This window comes from Podarcis pityusensis (assembly GCF_964106645.2).
Source record: "Podarcis pityusensis genome assembly, chromosome: W".
NCBI lineage: Eukaryota > Metazoa > Chordata > Lepidosauria > Squamata > Lacertidae > Podarcis > Podarcis pityusensis.
In genome coordinates, this window is record NC_138045.1 from 33,563,818 (window position 1) to 33,579,705 (window position 15,888).

The window sequence follows — 15,888 nt, forward strand, 5'->3', positions numbered from 1 at the left end:
TTCCATAGAAACAAAAAATACAGTAAAATATCACAGATTAAAAGCTTCCCTGAACAAGGCTGCTTTAAGATGCCCTCTAAATGTCAGGTAGTTATTTATTGCTTTGACATCTGATGGGAGGGCGTTCCACAGGGCAGGCGCCACTACCGAGAAGGCCCTCTGCCTGGTTCCCTGTAGCTTTGCTTCTCGCAATGAGGGAACCGCCAGAAGGCCCTCGGCGCTGGACCTCAGCGTCCGGGCAGAACGATGGGGGTGGAGACGCTCCTTCAGGTATACTGGGCCGAGGCCGTTTAGGGCTTTAAAGGTCAACACCAACACTTTGAATTGTGCTCGGAAACGTACTGGGAGCCAATGTAGGTCTTTCAAGACCGGTGTTATGTGGTCTCGGCGGCCACCCCCAGTCACCAGTCTAGCTGCCGCATTCTGTATTAATTGTAGTTTCTGGGTCACCTTCAAAGGTAGCCCCACGTAGAGCGCATTGCAGTAGTCCAAGCGGGAGATAACCAGAGCATGCACCACTCTGGCGAGACAGTCCGCGGGCAGGTAGGGTCTCAGCCTGCGTACCAGGTGGAGTTGGTAGACAGCTGCCCTGGATACAGAATTGACCTGTGCCTCCATGGACAGCTGTGAGTCCAAAATGACTCCCAGGCTGCGCACCTGGTCCTTCAGGGGCACAGTTACCCTATTCAGGACCAGGGAGTCCTCCACACCAGCCCGCCCCCTGTCTCCCAAAAACAATACTTCTGTCTTGTCAGGATTCAACTTCAATCCATTAGCCGCCATCCATCCTCCAACCGCCTCCAGGCACTCACACAGGACCTTCACCGCCTTCACTGGTTCTGATTTGAAAGAGAGGTAGAGCTGGGTATCATCTGCATATTGATGGACACCCAGTCCAAATCCCCTGATGATCTCTCCCAGCGGCTTCATATAGATGTTAAAAAGCATGGGGGAGAGGACGGAACCCTGAGGCACCCCACAAGTGAGGGCCCAGGGGTCTGAACACTCATCCCCCACCACCACTTTCTGAACACGGCCCAGGAGGAAGGAGCGAAACCACTGTATAACAGTGCCCCCAGCTCCCAGCCCCTCTAGACAGTCCAGAAGGATGTTATGGTCGATTGTCTCAAAGGCCGCTGAGAGATCCAGCAGAACCAGGAAACAACTCTCACCTTTGTCCCTAGCTTGCCGGAGATCATCAACCAGTGCGACCAAGGCAGTTTCAGTCCCATGGTGAGGCCTGAATCCCGATTGGAAGGGATCCAAATGGTCCGCATCCTCCAGGCGTGCCTGGAGTTGTTCAGCAACCACGCGCTCAATCACCTTGCCCAAGAATGGAAGATTTGAGACTGGGCGATAGTTGGCCATACTGCCGGGTCTAAAGATGTTTTTTTAAGAAGCGGTTTAATGACCGCCTCTTTCAGCGGATCTGGGAATGTTCCCTCACAGAGGGAAGCATTCACCACCCCGCAGAGCCCATCGCCCAGCCCTTCCCGGCTTGCTTTTATTAGCCAGGATGGGCAAGGATCAAGGAGACAGGTGGTTGCTTTCACGCGTCCAAGCAGCCTGTCCACATCCTCGGGGGTAACGGATTGAAATTGATTCCATGCAACTTGACCAGACAGAGCTCTAGCACTCTCCCGCCCTGGCCCTGCTCCCACGGTGGTGTCTAGCTCCTTCCGAATATGAGTGATTTTATCTGCAAAAAACTTTGCAAAATCGTTGCAGGAGATCTTGGGGTCTTTACAATGCCCCGGTGGTAAAGGTGGTTCCGTTAAATTGCGAACCACCTGAAAGAGTCTCCTGCTACTATTTTCTGCAGATGCAATAGAGGCGGTGAAGAATGTCTTCTTCGCGGTCGCTATCGCCACTTGGTAGGCTCGACGTTGAGCTCTAACCTGTGTCCGGTCAGATTCGGAGTGAGTTTTCTGCCACCGACGCTCTAGCCGTCTCAGCGATTGTTTCATCGCCCTCAGCTCCGAAGAAAACCACGGGGCTGTCCGGGCTCCATGCAATCGGAGAGGGCGCTTCGGAGCCAGACAGTCGATAGCCCTGGTTAGCTCCGCATTCCAGCGGGCCACCAGGGAATCAGCTGAAAGGCCATCAACATGGGCTAAAGCATCCCCTACCACTCTCTGGAAACCATTTGGATCCATTAAGTGGCGGGGGCGGACCATCCGAATTGGTCCCACCTCCTTGCAGAGGGAAAGGGTCGCGGAGAAGTCCAGTTGCACCAGGAAGTGATCTGACCATGGCACTTCTTTTGTTTCACTTTTACTTAGTGTCAGATCACCCACGTCACTAGAGGTGAACACCAGGTCTAAGGCATGTCCATGACTATGAGTTGGGCCAAACTTATTCAGGGACAGCCCCATGGAGGCCATGCTTTCCACAAAGTCCCGAGCGGCCCCTTGTAAGGTCATGTCGGCATGGATGTTAAAATCCCCTAGGACAACCAAACTAGGTGTCTCCAGGAGAAAATCCGCCACGACCTGAAGCAGCTCGGACAGGGAATCCTTGGTGCAGCGGGGAGGTCGGTACACCAAAAGGAATCCTGTACTGCCCCTATTGCCCAACTTCCAGAACATGCACTCAGAGAACTGGATCTTCCCAGTAGGACGCCTGGTGCAAACTAGTGACTTCCTAAAAATCACTGCAACCCCCCCTCCCCGCCCACATGACCTGGGTTGCTGTGCGTAAGAGAAACCTGGTGGGCAAGCAGCGGCAAGGACAGGCCCATCTGCTTCCTCCAACCAGGTCTCCGTCACACATGCCAGGTCAAATCCTCCATCCACAATCAAGTCGTGGATGGCAGTGGTTTTATTCATCATTGACCTGGCATTGCACAGCAACACTTTCAGGTCATGTGGGTTTCCCCTGTTGATTCCAGTATCCATCCGGTCAAGGCCAGACCCGGAGGCAGGGATAGTCTTCAAACAACGACTAAACCTGCCTCCTCGGTAATGACATGGTCTGGTCTTAGCGTAACTCCGCCTCCTGCCCATAATCACCGAGATTGGATGTCCCAGTGCTTCCCCCCCTGTGGAACTTGTCCCAGCCATCGTGTTGGCTGGGTAGCCACTCCCAGGCAGCCCTGATCCCACCCCTTAAAAACAAAACACAAACTATACAGAACCAATAAAACAACAACAAAAAGGAACAGAACAATTATGCTAAAATTAATCCCCAACCAACTATCCATCCCACCCACCCACCCCCAACAAAGGAAAAAAGGGAAAAAAGGAATAAAAATTGAAATTGCCACCGACTGCTTGAGGACATTTTAAAGCACATTAACCACCTGGAACAGGGAAGCAATGGCAGAACACTTCCCACACTTCCCCAAAAGTTTGTTCCAAATAAGGGCCTGGGCCACGCCCCCTGGGCCAGTTGGAAAAGGCCCTGGAAGGGAGCAGGCCCTGCAGTCCTCACCCAGCCGATGGTCCGAGGCCTCACCGCAGCAGGAGTCCCTTTGTAGCTGGGAGAGAGGGCCCGGGCCACGCCCCCTGGGCCAGTTGGAAAAGGCCCTGGAAGGGAGCAGGCCCTGCAGTCCTCACCCAGCCGATGGTCCGAGGCTTCCCTGCAGCAGGAGTCCCTTTATAGCTGGGAGAAAGGGCCTGGCCACGCCCCCTGGGCCAGTTGGAAAAGGCCCTGGAAGGGAGCAGGCCCTGCAGTCCTCACCCAGCCGGTGGTCCGAGGCTTCCCTGCAGCAGGAGTCCCTTTATAGCTGGGAGAAAGGGCCTGGCCACGCCCCCTGGGCCAGTTGGAAAAGGCCCTGGAAGGGAGCAGGCCCTGCAGTCCTCACCCAGCCGATGGTCCGAGGCTTCCCTGCAGCAGGAGTCCCTTTGTAGCTGGGAGAGAGGGCCTGGGCCACGCCCCCTGGGCCAGTTGGAAAAGGCCCTGGAAGGGAGCAGGCCCTGCTCTCATACTTGACTGTGGGAGAGTAGGTCTCGTGGTAATCCTATCCTGGTACCTGTGAAAAACCTCTGGCAACCAATCTGGCTTTGTGTCTGACAACCTTGCCATTCTGGTCTGTCTTGGCCTTGAAGACCCATTTGCTGCCAACCAGTCTCATTCCTGGGACAACCGGTACCAACTCCCAAGTTTGGTTCCTATTCAAGGAATTAACTTCAGCCTTCATGGCATTAAGCCGAGGCTCAGCATCTTTAGAGGTTAACTCCTGAACCTCTTTGAAGCTTGAAGGTTCCCATACCTTCTCTGAGCTACTAAGAACAGCAGTTGCTGTCTTAGCAAACTCATCAGCAAATCTCTTTGGAGGTCTGCCCTTCGTCGCCCTTTCAGATCTGCGTACTAGATGCAAATCTTCTGGACTCATCTCCTCCTTCTTAGGAGAAAAGTGACCAATGGTGAACAGTGGTTCTTCCAGTTCATTGTCAGACGCATCAGATGGTCTGACTGAGGCCTTTGCACTCTTGTAGTCTGCTGTGTCATCACTGTCACTGACATCAGCAGCTGCCCCACCCACTGAACTTGAATCTGAACTCTGATCATCATCATCATCATCATCCTCAGCAGCTTCCTCAGCTTTAGCTGCTTTTTTGACATCACCTTCATCCTCCTCTGGGTAACTCTGGAAAATTCCCACATTTTCCCCCCACTTAGGATTGTACTCAACACTCTTTGTGAACTTAATGGACTTAGAGTCAGTCATCCACACCCTGTATGCACCTTTTTTGTACCCCATGAACAAACCATGTGCCCCACGCTTCCCAAGCTTGTTGCTCTGTGGGGTGTGTACCCACATGTCAGAACCAAAGATTCTCATGTGCTTGATGTTGGGTTTCTTACCAAACATCTTCTCATAGGGGGTACAACCAATAGGTGATGACAATCTGCGATTATAAGTGTAAGCAAACGAGTTCAAAGACTCCCCCCAAAACTTCTCAGGGAGATTGGCATCATGCAACAAGGTTTTCAGTCCTTGCAGCAACGTTTGATTTGCTCGCTCCGCAAGTCCATTCATCCATGGCGATCTAGGCGTTGACAAGTCATGCTGAATTCCCTTCTCAGTCAGGAAAGCTTCAAACTGCTGAGAAGTGAACTCCCCGCCTCGATCAGTAAAGAGACAGCCAATACGTTTACCGTGAACATTCTCCAACCAAGCACAGAATGCCTTGAACCTAGGAAACGCTTGCGATTTCTGCTCGAGCATAAACACATGAATGTACCTGGAAAAAGAGTCAATTAGAACCATGAAGTACCTTGCTCCACCCCAAAGAGGCCGCAAGTGGACCAACCAGGTCTGCGTGCACTAGCTGGTAGGGTTTGGAAGCCTGCCTGCTAGACTCCTTGCCTTTTGGAGCAACCTTCACCTTGTTCTCTGCACAAGATACACATTTCATGTGAAACTTACAGGGTTTGATGTTCAAACCCTCAACCATCTCTGGCATCTTGGCCAGTGCCTTCCAAGAGAGGTGACAAAACCTTCTGTGTGCATCGTGAATGCATCCTGCATGAAGAACTTTGTTAGTTTGTGCAACACAACAAGAATCGACATTAGACACAACAGCACCAATGTCATCATAAGTTATACAGAACAAGCCATCCATAAACTTTGCATGCAAAATGTCCTCTTTGCCTTTTCTGATGACACAGACGCTCCTCTTGAAGGAAATCTCAAAACCACGCCCAGTCAGCTGTGGGACACTGAGCAAATTGTCTGCAGCACCTGGAACAAACAGTACATCTTTGATGGTCGTGTGCAGACTTGCCAGTTTCACAGTCCCTTCTCCTGCAATTCGCAACGTCTTTCCGACAGCCAGGTGGATCTCACCTTCTTGAGGTTTGAAGGAGATAAATAGGTGGCGGTCCTTTGAGACATGGCGGGTACAGCCTGAATCAATATCAAACCTGGCTTTGGCCTTTGGAGCAGACTTTGCAGCAAGCAAAACCTTGTTTTCCACTGGCGTGGGCTTTTGCAGCTTGCCCCCCTGCTCCTGGCCATCAGACTTGCCTTTAGCCTTTGGTGAAGCTGTGCCAGCAAACAAAGCCTTGTTTTCCACTGGCATGGGCTCTTCACCCTCCCTCTGCTTCTGGCCATCTGCAGGCGTCTGCCTCTGTTTACCTTTGCCCTTCCGGCCTCTGCAAAGGCTCCCATGAGAAACAGAGCTCTCAGCTGCCGACTCCTTGGCTCCCCCTGGAGGCTGGAATGCTGCCTGGGATGACGTGACAGTCAGCTCCCCCTGCAGCGCACAAGCCGACTCAGCTGCATTCCTTCTATCGTATTCGTTTTGCAAAGTCGCCAAGACCTTTGTAGCAGTGAGGTCTTGCGCAGGGAGGGTCGCCAGCTGACTTGCCACGGCATGGTAGCTTTCATCCAGGGAGTCCAGGATGAGAACTGCAAACAGTGACTCAGGCATATTGAAACCTCTCTGAGTCAATTCCTGTCTGAGATGCTGCAAATGTAAAACGTGGGCTCTAAGGTCTTCCCCTGGCTCCAAACGCTTCCTGTGCAGCTTTCTGAAATAAAGCAACACAGACCCAGCCTCTTGTCGGAGATGACAGGCTCTAAGCCCGTCCCACATCTCACGGGCACTGGCCTTGCCAGCCAGGGTGATTCTCTTCAGGAGCTACTGAGAGCAAAATTATCCCCATGGCTCTTGAGTCCTGTACCGTCCATTCATCTGTCACAGGGGCTGGGGGGTCCTCAGAAACGGTATTCCACACTCCAAGCTTTCTCATCTGGCCCTCACAGTACCTTGCCCAGGTCTGATAGTTGTGGCCATTTAGCTTTGGTGGAGACGGAGCAGCTTCTGAGGATTGTAAAAGATCCATCTCAGCCTTTTACTTGAGTCGTGAGTCTTATTCACTTCAGAAACGTCTTATCTCGGCAGCTCATAAATCTTGAGGCCTGCTTGGCTCGACTCCCAGACCAGTTAGGCCAGCCGGACATCTGAAGCCCTTGCCGCGGCAAACAGAAAAGCCTCACTTTCGCTTTTCCCACATACCTCAATGCAGTCTGTCACAGTCTTACTCTCCTGTAAGTGCCGTGAATCTGGGCCCATAGCCTGTTGTTGGGATACTGCCAGGGAGATAAAGTCCATCATGGCCCCCAAGCCGTCTGCTGGACAATCCATCGATCTCCCGTAGGCACGCAGTATCAGCAATTAGCGACATGAGTTTCTAGAAAATATCTTGCCACATTCCAGAGCTCATGCACACTCTATCAGCAGATAATGCACAGCAAAAGTCGCACTAAGGAGAGCATTATTTACAAGTTTTATTCAGCGTTGATCAGAACACAGAAAAACATGACTGCCTGCTTTAGTGTCTACGACACAGAGAGAGAAAACGAAAGCAACAGAAAACATAAACATCCTGTGAACAGGAAATACGCAGACTCTGTGACTCACAGCCTGCTCCCTTTTAAGGTGGAACGGAAATATCCTAACAGACACAAGATCTACCCACTTTGGAAGAATGGCAGATGAAGGTGATGGACTATATGGAATTGGCAGAAATGACTGGCAGAACCCGAGACCAGGGAGAAGAGTCGGTGGAAGAAGATTGGAAGAAATTTAAAGACTACTTACAGAAATATTGTAAAATTAATGAATGATAGAATGATGTTGGATAGTAACTAAGTGGTTTCTAGCTGTAATGCTTTAAGAGAATATGAAAAAAAAGGGTTATAAATGGGTTAAAATCTAATGGTAAGGATTTGCTGAACCAATAAATTGAAGTGGAATACAAAAAAGGGAGGTACGAAGAGGTCCGGGAAACAAGCTAAAGGAAAATAAGTAACTGGAAATATGTGTGTTTTTAATTGTTTTTATTTTGTATTTTTCTCTTTTTTTCATTTTTACTGTAATATTTCAAAAAACCTAATAAATATCTTATAAAAAAACACACAAATGCATCCGCTGTGTGTTTAAAAAGGGGAATGTTACTCTGCTAAACTGTGAACTTGTTAACACAAGTTGGAAAGGCTATAACCAAACAATATATCCTCTCCTGCATCCCTGAACATTCCCACAAGATGTGGTCTGACCAAAGCAGAATAGAGTGGGACTATGACTTCCCTTGATCTGGACACTTGACTTCTGTTGATGCAGCCTAGAATAGCATTAGCTTTTTTATTTCTGCTGCTGCATCACACTGTTCACTCATGTTCAGCTTGTGGTTCACCAAGACCCCTAGATCCTTTTCACATGTATTGCTAGTAAGCCAGGTGTTCCCCTATCTTATATTTGTGAAGCTGGTCCTTCCTGCCTAACTGAAGAACCTGACATTTGTCCATATTGAAATTTGTTTTGTTAGTTTGGGCCCAGTTCTCCCATCTGTTATAAGGTCATTTTGAATTCTGGTTCTGCCTTCTGAAGCATTAGCTACCTTTCCTGTTTTGGTGTCATCTGCAAATTTACTTCCTTCACCTAAGTTGTTTATAAAGACATTGAATGACAACAGGCCCAGGACAGAACCTTGCGACACCCCACTTGTCACTTATCTCCAGGATTACAAGGAACCATTAGTTAGCACTCTTTGTGTTCAGTCAGTTAACCAGCTACAAATCCACCAAACAGTTTCTTTGTTCAACCTACATTTTACCAACTTCCTTGCAAGAATATCATGGAGGACTTTGTCAAAATCAAGATACACTTTGCCTAGAGTGTAAGGTCCAACAAATTCACCCATTGCCTTGCTGACAATTTCATTTCCCAGAAGGTGGAAGAAGCAACAAGGGGATCACCCATCTTGGACCTGGTCCTCACCAACAGGCCCATCTATTCCAACATCCATTTCTCACAGTGGATAAACAGTTACCTCTAAGAAACCAGGAAGCAGGACTCAAGCACAAGAGCCCTCTCCGCTCCTGTTGTTTCCAGCAACTGGCATTTGGAAGCAGAACAACTTCAAACTATGAAAGCAGAGCACAGCCATCAGGATTGGTAGCTATTGATAGCCCTCTCCTCTTCCATTAATTTGTCTGATCCTCTTTTAAAACCATCCAAGTTAGTGTCTCCTGTGGGAGCGAGTTCCACAGTTTAACAATTTGTTAAAGTGGAAGGGTGCAGCATTCCCTAAAATGGGCCAATCACCAACCAGGGCAGGCAGTGGGAAAGGGGGTTGGTTTTCCGGTGCAGCAACCTGGACACTGAGGAGGCACTTGGGGTGAGGGTGGGGCACACAATTTTTTTTAATTTTTTATTTTCAATGCAGAATCATAACAAAAATTACAAACATTGAATCCAAAATAATACTATACAAACAAAAAAAATGGAACATACAAAAAAAAAGAAAAAGAAAAAAAGCAGAGGAAACAAAACAAAACAAAAACAAAAAGGCACACATCTACAGAAAAAACCATATCGTCATTATAATCTAGTCATTACATACATATACACATATTGACTTCCTTCCTTTGTTCTAAGACCTCAAAAAATTTACTCTTACTGTATTGTTGTGTCTAATTAGATTACTTCCATCTTTGTACTTTTTTTTTACACCATTTTTCTTTTTCTTTAACCCTGTAAAGCATCATTCATTACATACCGATATACTTACTCCAGAACAATGTTTTTTTATATACTCTTTAGCACATCCCCATTCTTTTAATAATTTCTGGTCCGATTGTCCCCTTATGAATGCTGTGAGTCTTGCCAGATTTATGTATTCACAAAATTTAATTTGCCATTCTTTCACTGATGGAATTTTTCTCCCTTTCCAGTTTTTTGCTATAAGCATCCTGGCAGCTGTTGTTGCATAAAGGAATACTTTCCTTTGATTGTCGGGAATATCGTTTGTGATTAAACCTAAAAGGAATGCCTCCGGTTTTTTACTGAAAGATATTTTAAACATCTTTTTGAGTTCTTCATAAATTTCATTCCAGAATTGTTTAATAGGTCAGCATTCCCACCACATGTGAAACATTGTTCCTATTTCTTTTTTGCATCTCCAACAGGTATTTGATTTTAATTTGTAAATTTTAGCCAATTTTACCAGAGTTAAGTACGGTGGGGCACACAATTTGTGGGGCACACCAAAGGTTCACCTTCTTCCAACTTGCCTAAGCCTTGGGGGATGGCCTTCTGTGACACCATTTCCTCTCTTTCCTCTGATTTTTCCCCTGCCGTAGAGGTTATTCAGGGGTCAGCAAACTTTTTCAGCAGGGGGCCGGTCCACTGTCCCCCAGACCTTATGGGGGGCCGGACTATATTTTTTGGGGGGGATGAATGAATGCCTATGCCCCACAAATAACCCAGAGATGCACTTTAAATAAAAGCACACATTCAACTCATGTAAAAACACGCTGGTTCCCATACTGTCCACGGGCTGGATTTAGAAGGTGATTGGGCCGGATCCGGCCCCTGGGCCTTAGTTTGCCTACCCATGGGTTATAATCATTTGTAGGAGGAGCACTGCATTCAGCTCCCTCAGGGCCCGTTTTTGTTTTTCAATTGTGTACAAAGGTATTTCAGGAAGAACTCTTGCTTTGCTTGGTCTTTAGCTTTTTCTGCCTTTTGGTTGTGGTGCTGAGGTCCATCTGGTTGTTTTCTATCAGCTGTAACTCACTAAAAAGATGAATACATTTTCTATAGAAGATTAAGCTGTAGCTGTAAAATGTAAAATGAAGTGTATTTTCACTTCGTGTGTGTGTGTGTGTGTGTGTGTGTGTGTTACATAACTACCAAGCAACTCCACGGTCTATCTATTTCATTTATACATAAAAAAGAATTCCAATGTATGTACTACTTGAAAACTGATTGCCTTCTTCAAAATATAAAATAAAAGTAAACTATGACTAGGAATGTATAAGATACAACAAAAACTAATCTGAATAAAACTGCGCCTCTCAGAGTTCTCTACGGGGCCCCCTGACGTCTGCGCCCTAGGCGGCTTTCTAGATGTCCTGATGAGAGCCCCAGCCCTGTGTGCGTGGGGGCGGGGGCGGGGGGAGGCTGCACCGAGCGCCTTCAGGGGGTCCTTCCCGGCCTCTGACAAGGATCTCTTGGCCCTTTCGGCCTGGTGGGACTCTGACTCCCATCAGCCCGAGGAAGCACGGTCAATGCGAGGAAACCTACTGTTTTGTTCGCTTTCGATTCCTTTTGCAAGTGCATTACATTTTGCCTTTTCAACTGTCTGAAGCAAGTTGAACTCGTGTATAAAAAAGTGTTTCAGCTCAGCCTCTCTGAGACAACCCACGAAATAATCCAGTAGTCTATTGAAGCATTCGTCGAGATTTGCTGCAATCCATTCATCATCATCACGGGACCACTTGGTACATGCATGAAAAAGGGCAGTTTTGGCAAGGTAAGAATGGACGCGCAGCAACATCGCGCTCGCTGGCCCTGCCGGAGAGTGGCGCGCACGTTGAGGAAGAGCGCAGGGGAAGAGCGAAGCCAGGCTGGAGCGCTTCTGTCTGTTGGTAGATGCTTCCGGGGATGCTGAAGGCCTGCAGAACCCGAACCAAACCCCTGGGTCCGCCTTGCTCAGGGCCTCAGAGGCTCTCCAAGGATTTCAGGCCAGGAGAGTCTCTCTCAGCCCTGCTTGGAGATGCTGAGCGGGATACACTCGAGGACGTCCTGAGCGCGAGGCGGATGCTCTGCCACTGAACCATGTCGGTCCTTCGCCTCTGCGCCCTGTAGCGCATCAGCAGCACCCAGAGGAGACCTGGTTGGGGGAAATACTCTTGTGCGAAAGGGAGAACCGCTGCAGAAAGAGGGGCTGCGTTGGCCACTCTCTTTTGTCATGTGGATTTCCCCATCACCGCGTTAAAAAAAGACAAAATACTAGGAGCACGTTCTTTTAAATTGCTCATCCCTTCGTTTGAAGGTGGTTCGAAATCCCTTTTCAGGCTTGCTATGGGACATTGGTTTGGCGCGTTCCTCCGTCTTCCGACGCTTCTTTATGTTATGATGATCATGTTTAATGTATCTATTAGCGATACGTGTGTGCTGCGGCTGCTGCCCGAGAGCATAACGCGCTGGTGGCTTACAATATTATTATTACACAATAAAAAAATTAATACATTACAATATTTTATCATAATTACCGTTTATAATATGTTACAAAGTATAAATTATAATATTATATAAAATGTATAGTGTACAATCATAGTATAACAAAAATAATATTAATGTACCTCCTGAATTAATAATAATATAAATATTTTATAATATTTTATCGTATTAACATTACTATATCTTACAGAGTGTGCTATAAATTATATAACACAATATTGTATAACAACTCTAATATTTATATGTCTTCTGCCCTCAATATATTATTACATAATTATCATACATTCTAATTTATATTAACATGCTATGAATTGTAATATATTATATTTAAAGTATATAATGTTATGGTATAACAGTAAGATTGATATTTCTCCCCGCCTTCCGAATTACCCAAATCTCTAATAATTTGGAGCGTGATTTGCTGAGTGGGTGGAAGAAAATAAAAACGGCACATGAGGCTGGGCGCGGGGAAAACAAATAAAAACCGCCACCCCCGTTTTCTTTTCACCGGCGGTAGCGGCATGAAGTTCTCCGGCTGACGCGTGTTCTCTTTCGACACAGGCAAAGAAAAGATGCTTCCGAGTCTTGTTTGGTTTTTTCCTGAAAACAATCCGAAACACATTTTGGAAGGGGGGGTAATTTTCCCTCCTCCCTCCCCCACTCTTTTGCTCGGTCCCGGACTCCCCTGAAATCCAGGAAGTCTCCTGGCCGAGGCGAACCGGCCCGGCTGAATCTCCGCGGCGCCTCAGTCTGCGCGCTTTGGGCTGCTGGCCAGTTCCCCGGGCTGACCGTGAGGAGCGAAGCGCGCCACTGGGGAGGCCCGGTCGACGTCACACACGCGTGCACCCACCCAACCATCCAGGGTGAGAGAAAACAAACCCGGAGGGAGACTTTCCCCCCCAAGAGAAGAAGGCCGCTGAATACCCCCCCATGCCCCCGCCCCATGTTTTCCCGAGGAGCACAGAGTTTCGGTCGCTCCAATCTGGAGTGGGGGTGGGGGGGGTGGGAAACCAGGGAGGGAACCAACAGAAGACCCTCGACGCTGGACCTCAGTGTCCAGGCAGAACGATGGGGGTTGAGACACTCCTTCAGATATACTGGACGGAGGCCGTTTAGGGCTTTAAGGGTCAGCACCAGCACTTTGAATTGTGCTTGGAAAGGTACTGGGAGCCAATGTAGCCCTTTCGCCTCCACTGTTGCTCCTGAGTAGCCAGTGCGCCCCGTCGGGGCCTCAAGTGCATGGAAGCCAGTCTCCAGCTGGGCTGATGAGGATGGGATGTTTCGTCTTCGGGCTGCGCCAGGAGGTGGGGCAAGCGGAGATCTGCTCAAAGGGCCGCGGTGGGGGGGGGAGCACTGCCCCCATCGGGTGGGTGGGGGTTCTGACTCCCGACGCCCCACCCCATGGGTAAAATGGAGCCCTAACTCTCCACTCCCCAGCGCCCTCCTTCCTCGGCTGGGCGCTTCTTACTCCCGCCCACCCCCCCACCCCACCTCAAGAGGCGGTGGAAGAGACTGGGCTAGCGCAGCCTCCCCGCCCAGTTATAAAGGAGGCTGCCCTCCCCTGCCCATCGGTCGGTCGGTCGGTGACGCTGCCAGTCCGCCCTTAGGTCCCGGACCCGCCGCCACCATCACCGCCGATTAAGGCTCAGACGCTGCCCGGCTCTCCTACTTTCAGAGGAGATGATGGATTGCTCCTACGACGATGATCTGGACGAGCTTTGCCCAGTCTGCGAGGACAAGATATCCGGTTACCATTACGGACTGCTCACCTGCGAGAGTTGCAAGGTAAGGGCCGGCCGTCGAGGGACAGCGACCCGCTCGGGACTGCCTTCCGCAGTCGAGAAAGGGGCTTAGTGGTCTTCTTCTTAGGAAGGAGAGAGGGAAGAGGTTTGAGATCAGGGATCCCCAAATTTGGACCCCCAAAAATGTTTCAGGGCAGCAGCGTGGGCTTGTGGGGTCGGATGCCCTTCTTTAAAAAAAATGCAGGCTCCCCCTTCCCCAATGAACTCCGCTCCACCCGCCGACTGAATAATGACCCCTGGATGGGATTATCATAATAAATGCCGCATTTTAATACATGACGCTGGACGTGCGTATTTAAAAGAGGTTCATCTCTCGGCTAGGGATGGGGTTTACAAATATTTGCAGGGCAAAACGGTGAGTACAGGATTGAAAAGGAAATAATTAGGATGCAAACAAAATTTGAATTATTATCGCTATCACTGCTTCATGGTTATATTAAATAGTGATAACTGCTTCAGTATTATTAAAAATAATCATTAAAATTAAGCCATGCTACTAATATTAGCAACATAAATGCAAATCATTATATTGATTAAAATAGCTCCAAAATTATTGTTAAATATATTTTTCTTAAGCACCAAGCCATCCACATCGAACTCTGGATTACCCAGCGTTTCAGAACAGTATTTCATTAACCCCAGAACCTTTCCCATATTCTGTTGAAAATCCCGGTACATATTTCGACCTGTAGAAGCCGTCACTCATCTTAATTTTCTCGGGCCCATCTCTGTAGCGCAGCCCCACAACGCTCGCCCTGTAGAACCCACAATACGGCCTCAGTTCCTTTGGGGTTTTTGTTTTCGATCATTTGTGATATTTTAGAGGCCACAGGAGGACTGCGAATGTTTATCACTTCTCTTCGAACCCCGATTTTACGGATGGCGAGTTTTAAGGAGTCCGTGATCCGGCGCCCAAAATCGCATGTAACGCCGATTTGATGTCACTCCCATTCAGGAGCGATAGGTTCCCCAAGTCTGTTCCGGGGAGGGGGTGGGGGCCGGGGGGCAAATGCTTCCCCTGCGCGGCCTTTTCGTCCCTAAAACTCTTTTCGAAAAATGCGCGGTAGGAATTCTTTGGAAATCTTATCTGAGAATGAATAAAATGCTTCCGGAATAAACGAAATCGACTGGTTTGCGGGCGACTCAATCGGGAAATGTGTCCGGGAAAATGCATCCCGGTCTGGAGTTCTCTAAAGGTGATTCAATGAAGGAGATTCGTCTTTGGGGGAACCGCAAGTCTTAGCAGTTAATATTATTAAAAAACTGAACCTAGGGGAGCGTTTGGCGGTTGGGGATCTGGGGACGCTTTCCGGTGAGCAGCATGTGCACGTCGGGGTGTGGCTGTGATGGCAATTATTTTCCAAGAAAGTGCCTTGTATATTTTTAGGCGCGGGAAAATATATGGCTGCGCGAAAGACGCCCGAGGACCCTGCGCGCCTCCTTCCCTGGAGTCGAGGGGGTGAACCAAATGGAGCCCCGGAGCGCTGCACTCGGCCCTTCTGTGCAAAAGACCTAGTGGTGCTCAGGACCAGACCCGGCTGGCCCGCTCCGTCCTTCTCTCCAGGAACGGGTTTGCGCCAAACAGGGTCTCCGGAGGCCGCCAGAGGACGGTGCTCGGCGGGGGCCCCTGCTGGGAAGGGCCGCTTTGCAAGCGGTGGGTGCGAGAAGGGTTAGGGAGAAATTGGGGGGGGGGGATGAGGCGAATATTGCCCTCCACCCCCCCCCCAAATGATGACACCCAGCAAGGGCATCCCTTTAAAGTGAGGTTACAGGGAACCAGGCAGAGGGCCTTCTCGGTAGTGGCGCGCGCCCTGTGGAACGCCCTCCCATCAGATGTCAAGGAAATAAGCAGCTATCTTATTTTTAAAAGACATCTGAAGGCAGCCCTGTTTAGGGAAGTTTTTAATATTTAATGCTGTATTGTTTTTAACACTCCATTGGGAGCCGCCCAGAGTGGCTGGGGAAACTCAGCCAGATGGGCGGGGTATTATTATTATTATTATTATTATTATTATTATTAAAAAAATTAAAATGTCTGTTCTTGGTCATTTTTCTGCTTTGTGGATTTATTTATTTGCCGGGTGAGGGAAGACATTATTCTGTTT

At 48.7% G+C, this 15,888-nt stretch overlaps 1 protein-coding gene and 1 long non-coding RNA gene across 2 annotated transcripts in view; one reads left to right on the forward strand and one right to left on the reverse strand.

Moving 5' to 3' along the window:
- Positions 1–15,888, reverse strand: part of LOC308467808 — a 921,448-nt gene that overhangs the window by 339,037 nt on the left and 566,523 nt on the right. The gene's annotated exons all lie outside the window — the stretch shown is intronic.
- The window catches only part of LOC308467660 (steroidogenic factor 1-like), a gene marked incomplete at its 3' end in the record, with an annotated part of 31,470 nt that continues 29,185 nt past the window's right edge, over positions 13,604–15,888 (forward strand). Inside the window, exon 1 of the mRNA XM_080989384.1 lies at positions 13,604–13,766. Within this exon, the coding sequence (XP_080845510.1) occupies positions 13,662–13,766 (105 nt within the window). The 5' untranslated portion in view covers positions 13,604–13,661. The remainder of the gene's footprint in view (positions 13,767–15,888) is intronic.